The sequence below is a fragment of the Eschrichtius robustus genome, chromosome X (assembly GCF_028021215.1).
Source record: "Eschrichtius robustus isolate mEscRob2 chromosome X, mEscRob2.pri, whole genome shotgun sequence".
NCBI classification, from domain to species: Eukaryota; Metazoa; Chordata; class Mammalia; order Artiodactyla; family Eschrichtiidae; genus Eschrichtius; species Eschrichtius robustus.
Genome location: NC_090845.1, coordinates 75,095,821 through 75,119,349, shown reverse-complemented (window position 1 = coordinate 75,119,349; position 23,529 = coordinate 75,095,821). Strand labels below are relative to the sequence as shown.

At 34.5% G+C, this 23,529-nt stretch overlaps 1 protein-coding gene across 1 annotated transcript in view; it reads left to right on the top strand.

Annotated features, from left to right (window-relative positions):
* CHM (CHM Rab escort protein) overlaps positions 1-23,529 on the top strand; it is a 188,622-nt gene that overhangs the window by 3,627 nt on the left and 161,466 nt on the right. Inside the window, exon 2 of the mRNA XM_068533890.1 lies at positions 19,327-19,393. Coding sequence (XP_068389991.1) covers positions 19,327-19,393 — 67 coding nt within the window. The remainder of the gene's footprint in view (positions 1-19,326; positions 19,394-23,529) is intronic.

Here is a 23,529-nt window from a genome sequence, read left to right as displayed (position 1 = left end):
AAGTACACCACACATATTATATTTTGGAATTCTTCCCCTAAATGGGCTGTGGAGTAGGCTAGCTTAACACTTTTCCTGCAGAGCATAAACACATAGATCCTTTTTTGATTTAAGAGTTTTATTGCTAAAGATTATGGGGAAAGAAGTGAGATAACAAAAATAACAAACATGGGGGCAATTACAAGGGGTATTTGCTTCTAAATCCTGACTACCTTGCTAGGTCATGCTCAGCATAGTCCAAAATCGATGTGGCATAATGGGAATCACTTAACCTTCCTACTGGGTAACTTTGGGAAAATTGCATAACATCTTGGGACATCAATTTGTGCATCTGTAAAGTGAGAGACTTGAATTAGGTGACCTCTAAGGTAGGCATCTACCAGCTCTAAAATTTACCATTGTGTGCGCACAATTATGATCCTGGGTCCTTGAGAAAAGACAATTCTGTATAGTCCTCTTAAGAAGTCAAGTCAGTGTTTGATATACTTAAGAAATTTTTCTATCAAAGTGGTTCATAAAAAAACATTTTCTTGGAAATGATAAGCCGCTTTCATCAGGAAAGGTCATGTAGGTAACACAGCTCCATTTCTTGATGTTAGCTGAGCATTGAAACTTTAAGGTGGTTAACTTTGGCCAGCAGCTCATTGACTATAATGCTTATGATGGTGGCGGAGTAACTTCGCTTCTCTAAACGTTGGGGGATAGTAATGTTGTAGGAGGTATTATGGAAACTGATTTTTACTAAATACCTGTTTATGCCAGACTCTCTGCCAAGTGATTTCTCATATATGTATCTTATTTAATCCTCTCCCAGGATGCCTGTGTGTGGTTCTAATATCAGAGGATGTCCATACTTTCTCTGCCTGTATTTCCTAAAACCCGTGAACCTGTGGTCTAGAGCAGAGTTGTTTTTTTTTAAATTGCAAGATGCCACCTATTTGTGGGTCATGAAATCAATTCCAGCATTAAAAAAAACAGAAGTAGAATAGAATATGTATTAGAATATATTACATGTAGTAAGGATGAGTGTAGTTTTGTTTTTGTTTTTTTAAGGTTACAGGTCATTTGTTTATTTTTGTTCTGCTGGCCAGAGCTGGATAAAATTATTTTTTTTTCTTTTAAATTGGTTAGTTACTCAGTGATGTTCAAAGAGTCAGAATGTTATTGTTGTGCAGATAAAACATCTGCAGGTTTGACAATTGTTTTTAGACTTCAGTCACTTATCCGTTCTTCTGCCTCAGTTATTCTGCTATTGATTCCTTCTAGTGTAGTTTTCATTTCAGTTATTGTATTGGTCATCTCTGTTTGTTTGTTCTTTAATTCTTCTAGGTCTTTGTTAAACATTTCTTGCATCTTCTCGATCTTTGCCTCCATTCTTTTTCCGAGGTCCTGGATCATCTTCACTATCATTATTCTGAATTCTTTTTCTGGAAGGTTGCCTATCTCCACTTCATTGAGTTGTTTTTCTGGGTTTTTTTCTTGTTCCTTCATCTGGTATATAGCCCTCTGCCTTTTCATCTTGTCTATCTTTCTGTAAATGTGGTTTTTGTTCCACAGGCTGCAGGATTGTAGTTTTTCTTGCTTCTGCTATCTGCCCTCTGGTGGTTGAGGCTATCTAAGAGGCTTGATGGGAGGCTCTGGTGGTGGGTAGAGCTGACTGTTGCTGTGGTGGTCAGAGCTCCGCAAAACTTTAATCCACTTGACTGTTGATGGGTGGGGCTGGGTTCCCTCCCTGTTGGTTGTTTTGCCTGAGGCAACCCAACACTGGAGCAGTACCTGGGCTCTTTGGTGGGGCTAATGGCAGACTCTGGGAGGGCTCACGCCAAGGAGTACTTCCCAGAACCTCCGCTGCCAGTGTCCTTGTCCCCACAGTGAAATAGAGCCAGCCCCCGCCTCTGCAGGAGACCCTCTAACACCAGCAGGTAGGTCTGGTTCAGTCTCCCCCAGGGTCACTGCTCCTTCCCCCGGGTCCTGATGCGCACACTATTCCGTGTGCACCCTCCAAGAGTGGGGTCTCTGTTTCCCCTAGTCCTGTCGAAGTCCTGCAATCAATTCCCACTAGGCTTCAAAGTCTGATTCTCTATGAATTCCTCCTCCCGTTGCCGGAACCCCAGGTTGGGAAGCCTGACGTGGGGCTCAGAACCTTCACTCCAGTGGGTGGACTTCTCTGGTATAAGTGTTCGCCAGTCTGTGAGTCACCCACCCAACAGTTATGGGATTTGATTTTACTCTGATTGCGCCCCTCCTACCGTCTCACTGTGGCTTCTCCTCTGTCCTTGGACGTGGGATATCCTCCTTGGTGAAGTCCAGTGTCTTCCTGTCGATGATTGTCCAGCAGCCAGTTGTGATTCTGGTGCTCTCGCAAGAGGGAGTGAGAGCACGTCCTTCTACTCCGCCATCTTGGTTAATCAACCTAGTTTTTTTTTTTTTTTTTTGGATGCAACATTTTTAAAAATATTTTATTTATTTTTATTTTTGGCTGTGTTGGGTCTTAGTTGTGGCACGTAGGATCTTCGTTGTGGCATGCGTGCTCTTTGTTGTGGTGCGTGGGCTTCTCTCTAGTTGTGGTGTGCAGGTTTTCTCTCTCTAGTTGAGGTGCGTGGGCTCAGTAGTTGCACTGTGCGGGCTTAGTTGCCCACTTAGTTCCCCGACCAGGGATTGAACCCACATCCCCTGCATTGGAAGGTGGATTCTTTACCACTGGACCACCAGGGAAGTCCCAGGATGAGTATAGTTTCATGAAACATATATTTCATGTGTGTATCACTGTGTGAAGCACACACACATACATATATTCATATATATTTTGGGGGTGGCTAGGGGCAAAAAGTTTTAAAGTTTAGAGAATATTGATTAACTGAATAACATAGTGAGTAGGAATGAAAGTAATATTTCAAAAGTCATTTGGTTCTACAAATGCTGTACCATCCATATGTTTTATTTACCTTGACATGTATGTATCTCATTTGAGAGCATAGTGTAGTGATTGACAAGGTGGCTCTGAAATGGGACAGACTGTGTTTGAATCATCTGTGCCTCTTGTGCCACCTCACATATGTTCCTTAATGTCTAAGTTTCAATTTTCTCATCTCTAAAAGAGAATAAATCTCACACAGCTGTGTTGAGGATTCAATGGAATAATTCTGTAAAATGCTTAGTAAGTGCTCAGAAAACGTAGTTGATTTTTATAGCCCATAATGCCATACTAAGGTGCTTTTATCACCACTACTGTTACGGTGAATGCTTCCAAGGAAAGGCTCATAGTTTTCATGGAGAGCAGTGGAAAGATTCAGGTGTCTGAGTCATCTTCCTCCTCTTCCCATTGGCCGTTTGGTGGGAAAGACCTTTGTGTGTCTGTTACCACTATTTCTATCAGACTTCTTAACTGACGGTTTTCTTTCCTTTTTTTTTTTTTTTCTTTTACTCTGTTTTGTTCACCAGCTTGCATTATTTGTCATTTGTTTTGAACAGATTTGTCTTGTTTGAGGCATAATGTAAAGGTTTTGAATAGATTTATCTTGTTTGAGGCATAGTGTGAAACTCTTCCTTGTCAGTGTAAGAATGCTGAAGGAGCTAAAGAGAGCTTACAGGTTTTGCTGTTCTGAAAAATGCTTTGCAATTCTTCAGGCATTTATTGATGGAAAAGTATGCCTTTTCTGCTCTCAATACCTAGAAAAGTAAGGGGAGTTATATAACTCTGGAGAAGACTCTCTGGAGAGGCTTACGCTTCACTGTAAATCATAAGTTTGAGCCAATCCCTCAGAGAGAGCCGCATCTGTTACCAGAGTTCTCTCCGCAGCATCATTTTCATCTCCCATGCCTCACGTCATTTTCTCATTTTCTCCAGTATCCTCATGATGTTTTGGAGAACTCAAGCTACAGCAATTAAAATCAAACACGGCTGCTCACCATCACGTTCTCATGTTTCACATAAAATCCCAATGCACAGAAACAATTATAATTCCATGTAATTGACCTGTTACTCATGCTAAATCATCTGCTATTCAGTTTCAGTACAGTCTTTCCACTGAAAAGTTAGGCTGTGCCTGCTATGTATGTAAATGGTTTGAAAAGTAAAATAGTCTAAAAATCATCAGTTCCCAGTTTATATTAATATGTATATTACAAGACTACATATATATACACACATATATGTCAATATATACACATGTATATATTATGTATATATGCTAGAGAGATTGGAAAGATTTTGGGGATATTTAGTTGTTACCAACAAAATAGGGATACTTTGAAAGATTTATTCTTTTTTGCTTTTCTAGTAATCTTATTAAAGGGCAGTGTAAAAAGAGATGGTAATTTATCACAGATACTGATTTCTCCAAGTATGATTATGAGAGCTATCATGTTATCATAATGAGACTATTTAAAAAATAGTTTGAAAATAGGTGAAGAGACCAGGGGCAGCTTTTCACCAGGGTGGTGCTTCACATGAGTGTTTGATCTCATATTAGATTTTACCAAGAGTTTAAGTGGGTAATGTCATACCGCTTGACTGATTTGGTTTATATCACATTTACAAAAGTACCAACATCTACTTTTTCTCCTGAGTAGTGTTCATACGTATCTTTTTTGTCCAGCCTAGTGTTGATGTTGAGTTACAATGGCTTTTGGTTAATGGCAGTTTTAGTCATTTTGTATTGCTTTGAACTGTTTTGGATCATGTATCTGTGTGAATTTGCACATTTGTTAAACTGCTTTTCTGTATATGCATTTAAAATAATTATGGAAAAGTTTGCACAAGCTAAAGTACAGAGAAAGAAGGTTTTACATACAGATATCAGGCATATTAGGAAGATGCTGAGTTGTGTTCTAATCCTTAGTTTTCTATGTTACTTTGGCATGAGCTATCTAGGCCAAATAGAGGGCATAGAATTAAATTTAGTATGTACAACATACTGTTAAACAAATATATGAAATTATTTCTGGCATTTATTATGCTGAATCCAATGCTAAGCCCTTAAAATGCATTATCTCATCTGATTCTCACAGTAACCTTGTCTGTGTTAGATGCTTGTGTTATCTCCATTTTACAAATGTGGAACCTAAGGCTTAGTTAAGTTTGACCGAGGTCAAACTATTAAGACTGGAGTTGCTCTGGCTAGGTATTAGATTGAGCTGGTTGGATTCTTCCATGTGAAAAAATACCTTATACTCTCAAGATTAGATTATTGTGTTCTAGCTTAGCAGTTGACAGTTGCTTCATTTTGGGGAGTTATCATTGTTGACATTAAAATCCTGATGCCAGCAAAGCCTTGTGGTGTTAACTCATTATTGACAGCATCATGACATCTGTCGTCAACTCACAAACCTTTTGATGAAGGTGAACTGAATGACTTGGTTGTGTTTATCCCTTAAAACTGAAAAAACAGAATCAGCCACTAAAGTAATGGCTAGCAATAGGATCAGAAAATACAGTCATATTTCAAGTGATAATCTGTTTCCCTAGGAATTATTCATTGATTACAAGATACGTAATTTCCCACAGAAATAAAACCATTGTTAAAAATGAGCTATAGGCTATTTGTGCATGTGCGAGGGTTTGCCGTTTTGTCTTTTTAAACAAATGTTTTTTAGTTTTATGCACTTGTAAATTGAATTTTCAAGATCAAGTATGAGACTCATTGTTCTGTTTATGAAGCTTTTCTTTTTTTAATTGACTCTTCTTTTGGTTCCTATAATTGTCAACAATTGTCAGCACTTGCAATGGATGCATCTTAATTGACAGAGTAGATGTGGTATCTTTTCCCTACAAGGGCCATGTCATTAACAAATAATATTAATAACTAACACTTTTATGAATATACTTCCAGACCCGTGTGTATAGATGTGTGTATGCTATTCTGTTTTTCGCTTCACAGTATGTTATGAACATCATTCCATGTTAATCAAATCTTCTTCCTCAGTGTCTTTTTAAAAAACTTTTCATTTGGAGATAATTCGACTCACATGCAGTTGTAAGAAATAATATAGGAAGATCCTGTATATGTTCACCCAGCTTCCCCTAGTGGTAAGTAAGATCTTGCATAACTACATGTAGTATAACCAGGTAATTGACCTTACCCAGTGGCCTTATTCAGATGTCACCAGTTTTACATGTACTTGTGTGTGTTTAGTTCTGTACAGTTTTATCACGTGAAGATTGGTGTCACATCCAGATATAAAACAGTTTCATCATACTCTCTCATGATACCTTTTTATAGCCATGGACACCTCCCTCCTACCTACATCCCTAAATCCTGGCAACCCCTAATCTGTTCTTCATCTTTATGATTATGTCAGTTCCAAAAGTTTATTAAATGTCATATTAAGTAGATGCTTAGTAAATATTATTTTCTATAGATGTCCTGTCATTTATTTAAATTAGCAACTTTTGTTGGACATTTAAGGTTTTCAGTTTTTCACTTTCATAAACTAAGGCTGTGATGAACACGGTTGTGCCTAAATCTTTTGTACGTATTTAATTATTTCCTTAGGATAAATACCTAGAACTGTAACTGTTAAATTGAATTTTAGAGGGTGGTTACATAAAGCTTTTGATTTGTATTGATGAATTGCCTTAAGGAAAGTTTGCCAGTCTAATCTCACCAGTGGAGTATGAGAATGCTTATTTTCCCATAGTCTTTCAACATTGTCTATGAATGTCTTATTCTTAATTACTGTCAATATCATAGCCAAAAAAATATTTCCTTGTTTGCATTTACATTTTCAGATCATAAGTGAAGTTGACTATTTAATAGGTATATTGGTCAATTATGTTTCTTTTGTAAATTGCCCTTACCCATGTTTCTATTGTGCCATATTTTTCTTTTCAACATGTAATAATTCTTTATATACTAAAGACTTTAAATCTTTGTCATGTATTTTGTAAATTTGCCTTCTTTTTTATGGTGGTTTCTCATGTATGAAACGTTATAATTTTCATGTAGTGAAATCTATCAAATGTTTTTTTCTTTTATGGTTACTGCCTTTGGAGATATGCATAGAAAGCCTTCCAAGATTAAGTAAATATTGACTCTTAGTTTCTTTTTTAATATTTTATTTTTTACATTTAAATTTTAATTCACCTGAAATTTACTTTGTTGTAGAATATGAGGGTTTTTACCTTCTAAATCATTAGCTGGTTATTCTAACACCATCGATGCATTCTTTCTCCACTGAATTGAAATACTTCCTTTATTTTTTTTATTATATGATCAGTTTTTGGACTTTCTGCCAGTAATCTTGGTGTCTCTTTGAGTGTAGTCGGAACTATAAAGTGGGAATAGACTGGGTCATCTGATCTGTAGAGAAATGATAACTTTCCCTCTTTGAAATCTCAAGAAATACAAGGCAATATTTGAATATATAAAAAAATATAGCATCGACTCTGAAAAATAGCAAACTAAAAGAAAAAGGAAAACAGATTAGGAGTATTTGCAACTCATAACAAAGGACTAATTATATACAAATAATATCTTCAAATTTATATGAAAAATGTCAAGATCTCTACAGGTAAATGGGCAGAGAGTGTAAACAGACACGAGAGGTTACAAATAGTCAACAAACTGCAGGGAAACTATTTTTTTCTGATTAATAGTCAAATGCAAAATAACCTGATAATTAAAAACATTAAATTAAAGGAGTAATAACTAATTGTTGATGAAGTTGTATTCAGTTGAAATGCTGATGGTATTATAAATTGGGACAACACTTTGGCAAAGTAACAGTTCGTACTAAGAATTGTCAATATGTTCATTCCCTTAGACTCAGTAACTCCAGATCTGAGAATTTATTGTGAGAAAAATCATTCAATAGAGGTAAAAAGCTACAAGGGTGACAACATCTATTTTAAAGCTGCTTATCATAGTAAAGTTTGGAAATAATGTTGTATATCAAAGAGCCCCGATGTCTCAAAGGAGTCTGGTGGACTGAAGGAGTAGGCAGTTTTACAGTGTGGCCTAAGATATTTTTTGTTACAAAATATCATACATACAAATGAAATATATGTGTGTGTGTGTGTATGTATACATATTTTTTATTTCTTTCTTTCAGTGAACAGTAACAAAGTGAGTGGCATGTATGTATGACCCACCTAAAGAAAAAGAACACTACCAGAATATTACCAGTACCTTAGGAGCTCCCTGGGTGCACCACCATCCATCTCCCATTCCTTTCCCACAGCTGTAACCATTATGGTAAACTGCTTTAATTGTCCTCTTGTTTTTTTAAAGTGTTTTTTATCACGTGTATATCACCAAACCATATGTTGTTAGTTTTTCCTGTTTTTGACCCTTGTCTAACTTTTGGAATTCTACTCTATGTATTCTTTCTGTGACTTGCTTTCCTTGGTCAGTGTTATGCTTGTGAGATTCATCTGTACAGATACATATAGCTGTAATTCCCCTGCATACTCCCACATACACACACACACACACTCACACACTGCTATTATATAGTATTATAGGCTTGCAAATCTTCAACTTCAGTAGGTTATGCATATTCACCAAAATAATTGTATTTATTTGCCCTTTGGTTTTCAGCTTTTCAAGGCCCCTGCCTCCCTCAGGAAATGTATAATGTCATAAACACACATTCACGACAAAATAAGATCGTTAGGTACACGTCGTTCTGCAACTTTTTCAGTCAATAATTCTCACCTTTCTTTCCATTCCAGTACTGTTTTATCCCATGTAGCACACAGACCATGTTTAACTTTCTACATTCTCCCACCCCAAAATACCCTTTACAGCTGATATGTACAAACTTGTGTCCAGTTCATTATTATGCATTGCTTCTGGTTGTTATATCCTGTAAGTCTGTTTTATTCTAGCTTGTTTTTTTTTTTGTTTTTTGAAGTGACGACTGAGATGTCACAGAGAGACTAGGCCAGTGATCCTTACCTTTTAGATTTGGCTGCTTTCTTCATTGTAGTATCATTTACCTTGTTCCTCTAGACTGTCTTTTTCCTGTAAACTGAAAGTTATATCTAAAGGCTTGGTGGATTCAAGGTTAACGTTTTTGGCTAGAACATCTTTGGTGATATGGATGTCATGTTGGATCATACCAGAAGGCAAAATATCTGGTTGATCCGCTATGAGTGTTGCTAAGGTTGACCCAGGATTAGGATGATGACAATATGATGCCTCCATTGTATGGATTTATTTTTCCCATGTGTATTGAAAATAATCTGTATATTGCTTTTGGCACTATGCAAACCATTCAGTGTGATACCAACTATTCACAGCATTGTTTTCACATCGATAGGTAGTCCTTATATGAATAAGTATTTTCATTAGGACTTGCAAAATGATGTTTTTTTCTAGGTCTTTGATTCCTTCTACATTTAATAGCTGCCACTGAATGCCAATTTCTTAATTTACAAAAGAGAACATACCTTTCTAGTATTACTGGTATCTACCAATTAGAGTACGCATTTCCAAGATTGAAGTCGTTTGGGAAACTGAATTAATTCTAAGGTTGCTTGATGGGGATGGACAAAGAGATTTAGATGTCCTGAAGCCAGACTAGATAGGTTCCAGTATTAACTTTGCCATTTACTGGGTATATGACTTTGGGTAAAGTACTTAACCCCTGTTTTCAGTTTCCCCATCCTCTACTGCCTTATGTGTACCTGTGGACAAAGAATAGAAAGTAAAGGAAAAACGAAAAAAAAAAATTTGTTAGGGGTCGGGTTATGGGTGATTAAAATATTTTCTTTAGCATTGTATCATATTTACAGTGTAAGAGAGGAAATGAAAAAGAAAAGTAACTGTCCTGCTGCTCTTTAAGTATTTTTAATATGCATTTTAAAGTGTAAAATCACTGACAAGTGATTCATAAACCTTTTACATTGATTTTTGGTTTATCCCTCTTGTTACGGCATTTAAGAAATTCTTAATGCAATAAAATTATAATTTTCATTAGATAAAATTTTATCCTTTGTTTTATTTTAATAAACTCAGTGTAATCACTGTTCAGCTTTTTAATAAGCAGGATAAAATAATTATCCTCAATGTTTTCTCAATGATACTGTAGCCAGTTTTCTCTTAGATACATAATGAGACTACATTTAAAACTTAATTTGAAGTGTTTTACCTTAAGGAATGTTATATAATAACAAATTCATAGGCCCTTTCAAATTTAGTTTATAAGGCTCATAAGGGTTTTTTTCTCTACTTTTTAAAAAATGGATTTCATCATAGGATTTCATATAAGGAAGGAAGGTTATTTGTTGTGTGATTTTGTAACATTCTTGGAATGAGCACAGTCTCTCTCATCATCTATTTTAGTCTCATAGCTTTATAAATAATACAGTAAAGGTCATTTTTCTTCTGTGGCACATAAGTAAAATATGTTCTGAACAAAGAAACTTTATTTTCCTCATTACAAGTTAAATATTGTTAAAGAAACCTTATTTTCCTCATCACAAGTTAAATGTTATTTGTTATTAAGTTTGAAGAGAGCTCAACTGGGATATCCTTTGCTGTGAAAAGATCATTTTGGTCACTTAAATTGATACAACAGAAATATTAGTATTAAGAAAATTAAGTAAAAATTAATTGTAGTGGAATCTGCTTATTTTATTTCCTGGCATGGAAGAGGTCTTTGGCAAATATTTACATTACTTAATAAAACTTTCATTAAGAGATTTGAGTTGATATAGTTTTCTCGGTTTAGATAAAAAACAAAATACTAAATCTCTGCTTTCCAAGGGATTATTTTATTTGGTAGACCCAGCCTTTCATTAGCTCTGTAAATTTGGTATTAAATTTTATTTTTTAAGCTTTTTATTATGGCCAGTTTCAAACATAAAAAATAGAATAAAATAACTCCCCATGTACCAATCTCCCAGTTTCAACAGTTATCAATTTATGGCCTCTTTTCTTCTGTACCCTCGACCTTCTCATTTCACGATCCAATCCTGGATTATTTTAATGCAAATCCCATATATTATAACATTCCATCTGTAAATATTTCAATATATATGTGAAGGACAAGGGCTCTCCTTTTTAAACATAACTACAGTAGCTTTATGCCCTTGTTTGCATTTTCAGTTCTTCCTGAGGCATTTATCCATTATATTTCTTTGCTCTAGTACTCCTTTTAGCTTAGTTTTTATTTCTGAAATGATTTTTCTTTCATTTCTTCTTGAGTCATTTCATTCTTTTTTCAAGTATTCCTATTATCTAATCACCACACTTTTTAAGTTTTTCTAATTCTGATTTATGTTGTTCTTTCAGACCGTCTATTATTTCCTTAATTTCTTTTAGCTTATAGTACCATAGTTAGGTTATAGTTTTCATCTAATTTGCAAGCATGTCTTTCTGGGATGCTTTCATTGTCTGTTAGGCTGTTATTTCACTTCTATTCTCTCTATGTATATATATATTTTACTGTATATTGAATGGGATTCAACAAAGATCCTTTTGTTTTGCTCATTTTTAAGTGAAAAAAGTTTTCCTTGTGTTATTAATAGGGAGTGTGTCTCAGGATAGCTTTTCTAACTTAACTGCTCTAGAGCTCGCCTGTATTTTCACTAAATAATCCAAAAAATAGCCTGAGATCTGAGATCTGATAGCTGTGTCACCCTCCCCCAGTTTTGTATGGACCTTCTCTACTCTTTGCACCTATTTTCCCTGTTCTGCTGAATTTGGATTATATTCCCAAGAGTTACTCCTCTGTGCAGGGATTTATCTAGAAGGACAGTTTTTCATTTTCCTAAGTTCATAGGGCCCAACTCCATTCCCACTTCCTCACCACTCTAGCACTCCCAGGGGTTCCTTTGCACTCATCCACAGGTTGGAGCCTGTGAAGTCCCCTCCCACTTTCTGCTGCTATTTTCACAATGAACTTGCAAGCTTCCGGTGAGTGCCTGATAGCAATTTTGGGGTTCTCTGGCTCTCAGCGCTGTCACAAATTTCTTTGTCTTCCCTTCATTTCCTCTTGCACAGTCTCTGATATCACATTGGTCTTATAGCTATTGAAGGTTTGTAATGACCCACTTGTATGTTGGAGTTCATCACGATATTTTGTCATCTAGCTTTGTTGTAGATATTGTCCCTGGGAGTTTGGTTTCGGTATCCTGGTTGCACTGTCTGTTTTTATGGGGGTCTCAGGGGGAGATTCAGCAACTTTGCTGCTAATGCCATCTTATCCTGTTTTAATTTTTAAGTTCAAGTCATTTGCACAAGAACAGAGTCCAAGTTGTTGATCTATCACTAACATTCACCTTTGAGAACTTGCAGCAAACCTTATGGGTCACTTATTTCAAGCTCTTCATTTTATCTGTAAGCATATTTATAAGGAAGCTGAATTCCAGAGAGGTTAAGTGACTTTTCAGCTATTTAGTATAAACCTGAAAACAAGAATCCAATTTTCCTAGTATTGAGACAGTGTTCTTATTAGACATTCCTAAAAGTTCACAGTATATTGAATTTTTAAAAATTAAAATGAATTTTGTGAGTTAATATTTTAATGGATAGTATATTTATCCAAAGTTCTAAAAATTACATAGATATTAACAGTATTTTCTCCCATGAGGAAGAAGCCCATAGATATTAAATTACTACATTTATTAGTATGTTTGATATTTCGTGTGGGTCAAAGTGAATTACAATAATTGTCAATTTAAAAACAGTATTTTTATCTATACTTCTTGAAATTTCCCTAAGCTACTTCACTGGCAGTTTGTTTCTTTTTAAGGTAACCACTAAAAAGTAAATATAAGATATAAACTTTTTAATTTATAATTTAATAGGAATGAACAGAACGACTTAAACCTGGGTTGAAATTTAATTTCTGTCTAATTTTGTGATGTCACTTTTTTTGAGCGGCTGTGACATGAGTTAAGTGGGTCGTTTTACCTTTGCATTGCTCAGTCTAGTCAGTTCTGTACCTAATGTTGTTTATGCTTTGTTTACGATGGTACAGAAAGTCTGTACATAGGGTTGTTTAAGTAGTAAAGGATGTGGCTCTCTAAAAGCTTCTTATACTCACAAGTTTTTCCTTGCCAGTAATTCTACTTTATTCCTAAAAAAAAAGAAGTTATTCTTTATAAAAAGTCGCAGTAAATTTTCTAGTTCTATGTAATTTTCTTTCCATTCTGGTCTTCACTAGTTATAAATAACACATGAAATGACTTTCAAGGTAGAAAGCAGGAATCCATTTTGAAATGTTCTATAAAATAAAGAGTGATTTATGGTTTCATATGATTTGGGCTGAAAGCACTCAGGCTTTGCCAGGTCATCAAAGTCCTGTCAGGGGAATCTATTATTTATTGTTTGATATGCTGGGAGTGGTGTAAGTACTTTATTTAATGTTTATCTTATGTAAGTATAGTGTTAGGAAAAATCAATTCCAGATACTAATACAATTTTAAGAATAGATCATAGAGTGCTAACCTAAATATTGTAGTTGTAAGTGATGAGGTTCAACATTAAGGATTTGGATTAAAAGGGGATTTTGAAAAATGAATAAATAATGGTTTCATTCCTATAAAATATTTTAGATAAGATTCTTAAAAACACTAATTTCATACCTTTTTGGGCTTGATTTTAGCTTAGCTTCATTTGATAGTGAAACATCTTTATTTTATCTAGACAGGTTTTGGAAAATCATAGAGCTGGGACTATGTGTTTGTTATATGATCATATAACATTCTATAAGCTTCTAATATATTTTTTCTAGTTGCCAACTTTATAACAGAACCTCAACTGAGAAGGACGTAATGTAACAAACCTCAGTTTCCCCTGTTACAAGCTGTTATGAAATGCTAGTGTAATACCTAGTATTTACCTGTGTTTGATAAAAATGACTTGCCAGTAAAAGTTGATGATCTTGCATCAGATTTATACATTTTTCCTATAATCCTTTGGCAGAGTTCTTTGAAACAGCCTCACTAATGAATTTAATGATCATATTTAATGATATGAAATGTTTAAAGGATATTAAATATTTGATGAACTTCTATAGCATACATATAGGGAAAAGCCCTATAGTGTACATATAGAAAAGGCTATTGGACTTCGTTTCAAAAAACTATTTTAAGTTGTTAGATCTTTGAGGATAACTTAAGTCAATAGTAAACAAATGGTAGTTTTTTTCCCTTCAAATAACTTAAGTATAACTTCAGATAACCAGATTTGTTACTGAAGGGGTAGGAAGAGAAGGGAAGAGAACCAATATTTATTGAATGTCAGCGACATGCTAGGAGACACTGTGTAAGGTGTTTTATATCATTTTTTAACCTATTCCTCCCTATATCCCTATGAGATATATTATTAACCCTATATTACAGTTGTAAACATTGTACTTGTATATTTGTAGTCAAATTTTTTACAGTGTGTTTCCAGTGTAATGCTGTGTGACTTAACCCTGATTATTTGTTTCTAACTCATGTCTGGCTTTCCCTTGTGGGAGAGACTGTATAATTCATTGTAATAAGCCTATGTATGTTCCATATAAATGCCTTACAAGGGTGTTGTGTGAATTTGAGTAATGATTCAGAAGCTAAGTAGTTCACTTTTTATGGTGCCCAGTGTTAAAAAAAGGCTTTATTTTGAAATTAGTCAAGGGTTTAAAAGCTATTAAAATTGAGCTTACAAATATTAATTTAAACAAAACAAGCAGTTAGTTGTTTTGCTTATTTTGCTAAATTATAAGTAAGACCAAAAAGTTTAATTATGTTAACTTTTCCTAAATAAGAATTTAAAAAAAAAAGTGAAACCTAAAGGTCCAGTTTTATGCAAACTCATCCTTCGTGCTGTGCCTAGAGTTATTTTTCTGAAACACTGATTAGATCTTGTTCTTATGGCTAAAATCTTAGACTCCCTGTTGCTTACAGGTTCAAGTTCAGACTCCACAGTTTGGCTCCAGCCACTCTTTTGGGCATCACTTTTTGGTACTCTCTTCCTTCACCCTTTGCCAAGAATATTCCCTTCCACTTTCCCTTTTCCTTCAGCTTTTTTCTTCTACACTTTTCAGTTGTGTTATTACAGATCTGAAAGACCCAGCTGGTTAGTGTCCCCTGCTCCTTGGAGCTTTCCATGACTCCCCTCTACAGAGGGAATGCTTTTTTCCTTTGTGTTCCTCTAACGGTTTTAATTACCTTTATTATTTCAGTCCCTTTAAATTCTTGTTCTTTAGACTCTGAGCTCTTTTAGGCTAGGCATTGCCTTTATCTTTTTTTTTTCCCTCACTACCTATCACAGTCTGTTCTATCCCTCTCTCTCTCTTCCCTTTCCCCATTATTGTATGTCTTTCTTCTTTTCTTTCCTTAAACAGGTATTTATAGAGAATCTACTATGTGCCTCTTCTGTTCAAGGAACTCGGTGTTTATTGAATGGGTGGGAAGAAATATGAAATCCTGGCCAGGAAGACATTATTAACTGTATTATTAGTCTGTCGTTCTAATCATTCTAAGCATGAAGTTATCTTCTGTTCAACACATATTTGTTGAAAACCTACCACAAGCGCTGCTTTACTGGGGATTCAGTGGTGAATAAAATATACACAGTCCCTGCTCTTGTGAAGCTGACATTCCAGTAGGAAAGTGAGTTGTGGCCACAAAGAGACAGGAAACCCAACCTTGTAAAGTCAGACAAATTGTCCAAACCTCTATGTGTCTGTGGCTTCTTTGTCTATAAAACTGTGTAGCATTATATAACATTAAAGTGTATTGAAAATGCAGCACTTCAAAGGATCTAGAATGGCCAAGACAATATTTAAAAAGAATGAAGTTGGAGGACTTATTCTACCTGATTTTAGGACTTAACCATAAAATGTACAATAATCAAGACAGTGTGGTAGTGGCATAAGGATAGACACGTGGATTAATGCAACAGAGTTGAGAGTCCAGAAACAGACCCACACTGACATGGTCAATTGAGTTTTGATAAAGTTACCAAGGTAGGAAATAGTCTTCAATAAATCATGCTGGAATAATTGGATATCGACATTAAGAGAGGTACCTAAACCTTTTCCTCATAACATACACAAAATTTAAGTCAAAACAGATCATTGGCATATGGACACCAAAGGGGGAAAGGGTGGGGGTGGGATGAAGTGGGAGATTGGGATTGACCTATATACACTAATATGTATAAAATAAATAACTAATGAGAACCTGCTGTATAGCACAGGGAACTCCACTTCGCTGTACAGTAGAAACTAACACAACATTGTAAAACAACTATACCTCAATAAAACAAACAAAAAAAAACCCCAGATCATTGGCCTAAATCTAAGAGCTAGCACCATAAATCTTCTAGAAGAAGTTAGGAGAAAATCTTTGTGACTTTGAATCAAGTAAAAGTTTCTTACATAGAATACAAAAAGCATGAATCATAAAAGAAAGAATAGTAAGTTGGACTTCATAAAGATTAAAACATTAGCTTATCAAAAACACAAGAAATGAAAAGGTAAGCCATTGATAAAGAGAAAATACCTATAAGGCATATATTTGAAAAAGGACTTGTATCCAGACAATATAAAATTCTCTTACAACTCAATTATAAGAAAGCAATCCAATAATGAAATGAGAAAAATACTTGAATAGATACCGCACAAAGGAAACTATATGGATGGTCAAAAAGCACATGAAAAGATTCTCAGCGAAATGCAACTTAAAACCACAATGAGATGCCACTATACCCACACTAGAGTTGGTAAGATTTAAAAGACTAAAAATAAGAAGAATTGGTGACAGTGTGGAGCAACTGGAAATCTCATACAGTGCTGGTGGGAATGCAAAACTATATAGCCATTTCAAAAAATGAAGTTTCTTAAAATGTTAAAATACACTTACCATATGACCCAGCAATTCCACTCTTAGGTATTTATCTGAGAGAAATGAAAACATATGTCCACTGGAAGACTTATACATGAATGTTCATAGTATCATTATTTCATGATAATCCCAAACTGGAAACAATCCAAATGCCCATCAACTGATGTACAGATAAAAAAAGAAAATGATGATATACAATGGATTAGTAACAACTAGAAAGAATGGAGTGCTGATACAACAACATGGATGAATCTCAAAAGTATCATATTAAGTAAAAAAAATCCAGAAAAAGTTATATATATACTGTTCTGTATGATTCCATTTACATGAAATTCTAGAAAAGGCAAAACTGGTTTCCTGGGGCATGAGGTAGGGATGAGGATTAATTACAAAGGGGCTTGAGGAAAATTTGGTGGTGATGGAAGTGTTCTAAAACGTGATTGTGGTGGTAGTTGCATGACTGTACATTTACTAAAATTTATTCACAGTTAAAAAAAAAAAAGCATGAAGATAATAGGCCCTTGCCATTTAACACAGAAATAGCCTATCAGTTTCACGAACTTGAGGGGATGTCTGGATGGAAATATTAAGGGAAAACACAAATGATAATCATTTTGGTTTTATGTAATTTGAACTTAAATCATGTTCAGTATTGAAATCTGTCCTTGGCTTTGCTTTGTCAGCAGAGACATGACTTCTGACAGTGTTGATCACAACCGTGGGAATAACCACATGCCTATTTGCCTATCCAAAGTAACAGCTAATTTGATCCAAATAGAGGAGGGTAATTTTATTATTGTTTGCCATTGGAGTTGGCATCTGGTAAAAATGGGTGTATGTTTGGAGTAGTATTTAGGTGAAAATGTAATGCTTCTAAAATATCTTTCTGAAGAAAATAAAAGTAGGTATTCTTTATAGAGCAAGTACCCTCTGCTAACAACTGAACAACCCTACGAGATAGATGGTGGCATTCCCATTGATGGATGAAGAAACAAAAGCTAAGAGAAGTCAAGTGACTTGCCTGAGGTCTCATAGCTAGTTAAGCAGCAAAACTAAGATTCAAACTTAGCTCTCTGTCTGACTGGGACCATGCCCATTTCATTATGTTGCTATCCTGCCCTTACATCCTCATTCTCAGACTCTTGTCCAAGTTGGAGAGAGTGAATTTACCATGGTAATTTGAATTTGTGATGCCGAATTACTGAATTACTTGATCTTTGGAAAGTTATTTAACATTTCTCATCCCATTTTTTTCACATGGATAATACTGCCTGCTTCCCAGGGTTATAATGAGGAATAAATGAGATGATGTATATGAAAATGCATTGTGAATCATAAAGCCCTGTACTGATGTTTGGTGGTGTATTATTAATGCTGTCATTATTACACACTTAAACATACTACTAATTCTGCTTCCTGAATATTTCTTTGCTATTGCCCTTTTTCAGCCACTTAGCAGCTTTTACAGTACCATAGTGACTGCATTTCATTAATAAGGAAAGTTATTTTTTAGATATAAAAAGTTCAGATAGTCTTAAGATAAAAGACATTAGAACAATACAGTTTTAACTGTTTGAAGAAGTAAGTATGCTTAACTATTTAGAATTTTCCTTTCTTCCTTCTATTTCCTCCTACACCACAAACTCACTTTTTTCCTGTGTATTATATCCGAAGTTAAGGTTGCAACTTTATGATGGCTTATTTCCAATAATTGATATTTAATGGCTATATTCAGTACATTTGGTCAGGACTTCTTTTTTGAACCAAACAGTTTATACCCACAAAGTGTTCACCACTGGAAAACTCTAGTTCTTCCATGAATGCAGCTGGATCTTTTGTTTAATGTGGTTTTAACTAGAGATTGACTACATCAGTTGCTTCCATATGCATATTGCTTTTTACATAAAGAAGATAATTACCCTCATTTCTTGAAATCCTTGATGCTTAGTGTGTAGTTTAAACCCTTGCCAAAAGAATGCTATTTCTTTTCTACTAGGTAAAAATCCAAGAGGACCGGGGTATCTCATTGTAGTGAAACAGTAGCAGCACTAAACTTTCAAAACATGCTTTGTTCATCGGACTGATATGAAATAATTAAAGCATTGGGCAGCAAGTTAACCAATTTGCACCCTAGTTTCTTCTTCATCTCTAAAATGTGTATGCAGATCCTTCTCTCCCAGTGCTTTTGGGAGAATCAGATGAGCTAGTGTGTGAACATAGTTTCTAAATAACAAAGTGCTATATGAACAATATTTTGACAGTTGCTCATTTATGGTAATTGGCAGATAAAAAGAATTTAAGTACTTGATTTTTAAAAACCTCTCTTCCATATGATAAAATTTTCTGTATTAGTAGTATATATTTAAGAAACATCATTCAACAGCATAATAATACAAACTATAATTTTGAATACAAGAATGAGCCTCTTTTGTTAAACTCTTCAATACAGCGATGGCATGAACATTTTTTGTGTTTTATATATATATATATATATATATATATTTCTACATTCTAAATGATATAGGTGTATGTTTTTATAGGTTTGCCTGAATCCATCATTGCGGCTGCATGTTCAAGAAGTGGCCAGAGGGTTCTGCATGTTGATTCGTAAGTTTATCAATGGTAGCATTTGATACTTCCTAAATACCTCTATACAAAATAAAAATTTAAATATACACACGTGTGTGTGTATATATATACGTCCTATATAAACTTTTTAAGTTAGGAAAATAATTGGAATTGTTTAATTTTCACCAAAAACATGTGAAATATATAATGTACAGGTTTTACCATTATACTCTGTGAAATAGTGTTCTGTTTCCTTTGAGGATAAACCAAATGTACCATAATTTTATTTTTCACATGAGTGATTTTGTTTTTTTAAATGATAATTCTCCAAGAGGCTTGGAAACCTCACACTTGACCCTTTAATTATATACATGTGTGGGTGTGTAAAACCTGTATATGCTGTTGTATTTTAGGCTTTGCATTTGATTGTTGAAAAAATCGGCTGATGAGAGTATGTGGTTTTCTTAAAATTCATCAAAATTTAAACTGTTAGAAAAATCTAGAATATCTAGAATTTTGTTTTCCCCCTTTTCCCTTAAATGTGATGATAAAAAGGAAGTTAATGGAAAATTCAAGTTTAAGATAAAGCATAAATCTTTCCCTTCCTGCTTCCTCCTGAAACAAACCCTTAACTTTTTGCCTATCTATTTAGTGCTTTTGACCGTTGTATTTTGGCCCTTTAATTGTTCATTAAATAGGAGTAGAAAGGAAACAAGAAATAATGACTTTATATTTTCTGTTTGATAGTAACTGCAAGTTTTTCAGAATGTCAGAATACTAAGAATAACAAGATTTGTTATAGTTCACAGTGCCTTCTCATATATTATCCCATTGTAAATATGTAGGAATCCAAAAGTGGTATTAGTTCATTTACCCTTTCTAAATTTATTTTCAAAGCATATTAACTCCTCAGTTATTGGATGAAATTTCTAAATTAAATTAGTTTCTGTTCTCAAGTCCTGCTCTTGGAACTCTCTTTCACTATCATATGTGTAACTGCTGTGTTAATGTCTTATTTCAGTCTTTTTGACATATGGATTCACATGCTGAAAAATTTGCTGCCTTGAAAGCTGAGGTACTGGGCCAGTGTGCTTTAAAAAGGCTTAATAAGAATGAAAATTCAAATTTATTTCTGATAATGTTAATTAACCTAAAATTGAAAATAAAATCTTAAATTTCCCAAAGTTATTTGTTGTGCTCGCACTGTAAGCTACTTCCCATATCAGTTTCTTTACACATGTTATATAATTTAACTTTCATCACAGCTGAGTGAGGAGGGTGGTGTTATCCCAATTTAGCAAATGGGGGTGGGATGTGAGGCATAGAGAGGTTAAGTAATTTTTCTAACTTTACCCAGCTAGTGCATGTCTAAGTTTAAATGCAAATTTATTTTGTGTTTTCTTATTCTAAAACCTGAGATCTTCACACAATGAAGAATATTTTATAAATCACATAGGGTTTACTGATATTACAAAGTAAATTTTGATTAGGAATATAAGAAGCTAAATCTAATTTTGATAAACAATGAATCAATTAGAAAGACTTGATAATGTTAAGAACTTATACCTTAATACATAGTATTTCAAAGTGACAAAACTTTTTTCTTCTATTTTAGAGCCTCAGACTTGGTAGCTTTTGAGAGTTTAGATACATCTAGGTATTGATTTATAGAATGTTTTCCTGCTCTGAGCCAGGTTTAAATATTTTCTCATTTTTGTTCATTTTAGCACTTATGGTTCTTCATAGTTAGATTCAGTCTTCCCTAGCCCTTTCATTTCTGCTTTACATCTACAATAGTACCGTATGTCTCTGTTCCACAGACATACCTTACCATGCTTTCTTTTTTTTTTTTTTTTTTAACATCTCTATTGGAGTATATCTTTTTTTTTTTTAAATAACTTTTAAATTGTGGTAAAAAGAACACATAACATAAAATTTGCCATCTTAACTATTTCTAAGTGTATACAGTTGAGTAGTGTTAAGTATATGCATATTGTTGTGTAGCAGATCTCCAGGACTCTTTTGATATTACAAACCTGAACTCTATGCCCATTAAACAATAACTCTCCATTCCTCTTCCCCCCAGCCCCTGGCAACTACCATTCTACTTTCTGTCTCCATGAAGTTTGCTTCTCTAGATACCTCATATAATTGGAATCATACGTTATTTGTCTTTTTGTGATTGGCTTATTTCAGTCAGTATAATGTCCTCAAGGCTCATCCATTTTGTATCATGTGTCAGAATGTCCTTCCTTTCTAAGGTTGAATAATATTCCATTGTATGTATATACTATATTCATTCATCTGTTTATAAACATTTGACTCGCTTCCACCTCTTGACTATAGTGAATAATGCTGCTATGAACATGGATGTGCAAATATATCTTCAAGATCCTGCTTTCAGTTCTTTTGGATATATACCCAGAATTGATATAGTAATTCTATTTTTAATTTTTTGAGGAACTGCCTTACTACTTTCCATAGCAATGGTACCTTTTACATTTCAACCAACTTCCCATGCTTTGGCTCCAACTGGGAAGTCGTGTATGGGCTTTTAAGCTAGAATACCTGGGTTTAAGTCCTGGTTTCTTCACTTACTAGGTGTGTAACCTTTGACAAGTTACTTAATCTTTCTGTAACTCAGTTTCTTGATATAAAGTTCATTATAATAGTAATTTATAAGATTGTTTATCGGATTAAATAAAATAATCAATGTAATGGATTTATAACAGTGCCTGAAACATAGTAAGCCCTTAGTAAATGTTAATTACTCTAACAACACTGTTGTTTGTCGTTGTTGAGAAATGTCCTTTGGTAGGTGAATTCTCTTTTTAATTTTCTGATTGCTTTGATATTCTTCTGTTTGTCTTTATAGTTATATAGTCTTCCTCTTATCTGTCAAGGTGTGGATTTTATTTCTATTTATACTGTTCAGAAATTGTTTTGTTTCTTGAAATCAGATGATTTATGCCTTTTGTTGGTGGGAAAACCCTCAACTGTTTCTTCAAACATCTCTCTTCTTTCTTTTGGAAATTCTCTTATAAATTGCACCTTTTCATTCTATCCTTTATGCCTTTTAATGTCACTTTCATATTTTTAATCTTTTTACCTTTTGATACAGCACTCTGAGTAGTTTCCTCAGCTTTATCTTCTTGTTCTGGGGTTAGCAACTATGGCCCACAGGTCAGCCACTTGTTTTTTTTTTTTAATAAAGTCATATTGGAACACAACCATGCTTATTATATAGATATACATGTTTACATATTGACTATGGCTGCTTTCACACTACAAAGTCAAAGAGTTAAGCAGCTGCAACAAAAACTGTGTGGTCTGCAAAGCCTAAAAATTTACTATCTGGCCCTTTATAGAAAATGTTTGCAGACCTCTAGTTCATTAATTCTGTCTTTAGATGAGTCTAATTTTCTATTTATCCTAGCTATCATTTTCTTCAATGACTTTCATTTCTAGAAGTCCTGTTGGGTTATTTTTTAAAACCATCGTGTTCTTTCTTTGTGTTTCAATTCATTTTTTTAAAAACGTGTGAAGTATTTTATGTGAAGTTCTTTGAGGTTTAATACTGCTGTTTGTCATTTTCTCTCCATCTTCAGGGTCAGTACTTTTTCTTATTTCCTTTCCCTAAAATTTCCAGTTTTTCTTTAGTGGGGCTTTATCTGTGGGAATGCTGTGTGACCTGTTTGAGGGGGTATGTTCGTACTAAGTGGTTTTGCATTTACTTTTGCCTGGTTAGCCAGTGCTATTACTGACCATATTAGTTTCCTATTGCTGCTGTAACAAATTACCACAAATGTAGTAGCTTAACACAACACAAATTTATTCTTTTACAGTTCTGCAGGTCAGAAGTATGAAATGAATCTTACGGGTCTGAAATCAAGTTGTAGGCAGGCAGTGCTACATTCCTTTTGGAGGATTCAGGGGACCATCTGTTTCCTTATCTTTTTCAGCTTCTAGAGGCCACCTGCATTCCTTGGCTCATGGCCCCTTCTTCCGTCTTCAAGAGCCTCACTTCACCCTCTATCATGCCACCTTGTTTTTCTGCCCTTGACCTCTTGCCTCCCTCATAAGGAGCCTTGTGTTTACATTGGGGCCTACCTGGATACCGTAGGATATTCCTCCCATCTCAGGATACTTTATTTATGCATGTTAGCAAAGTCCGT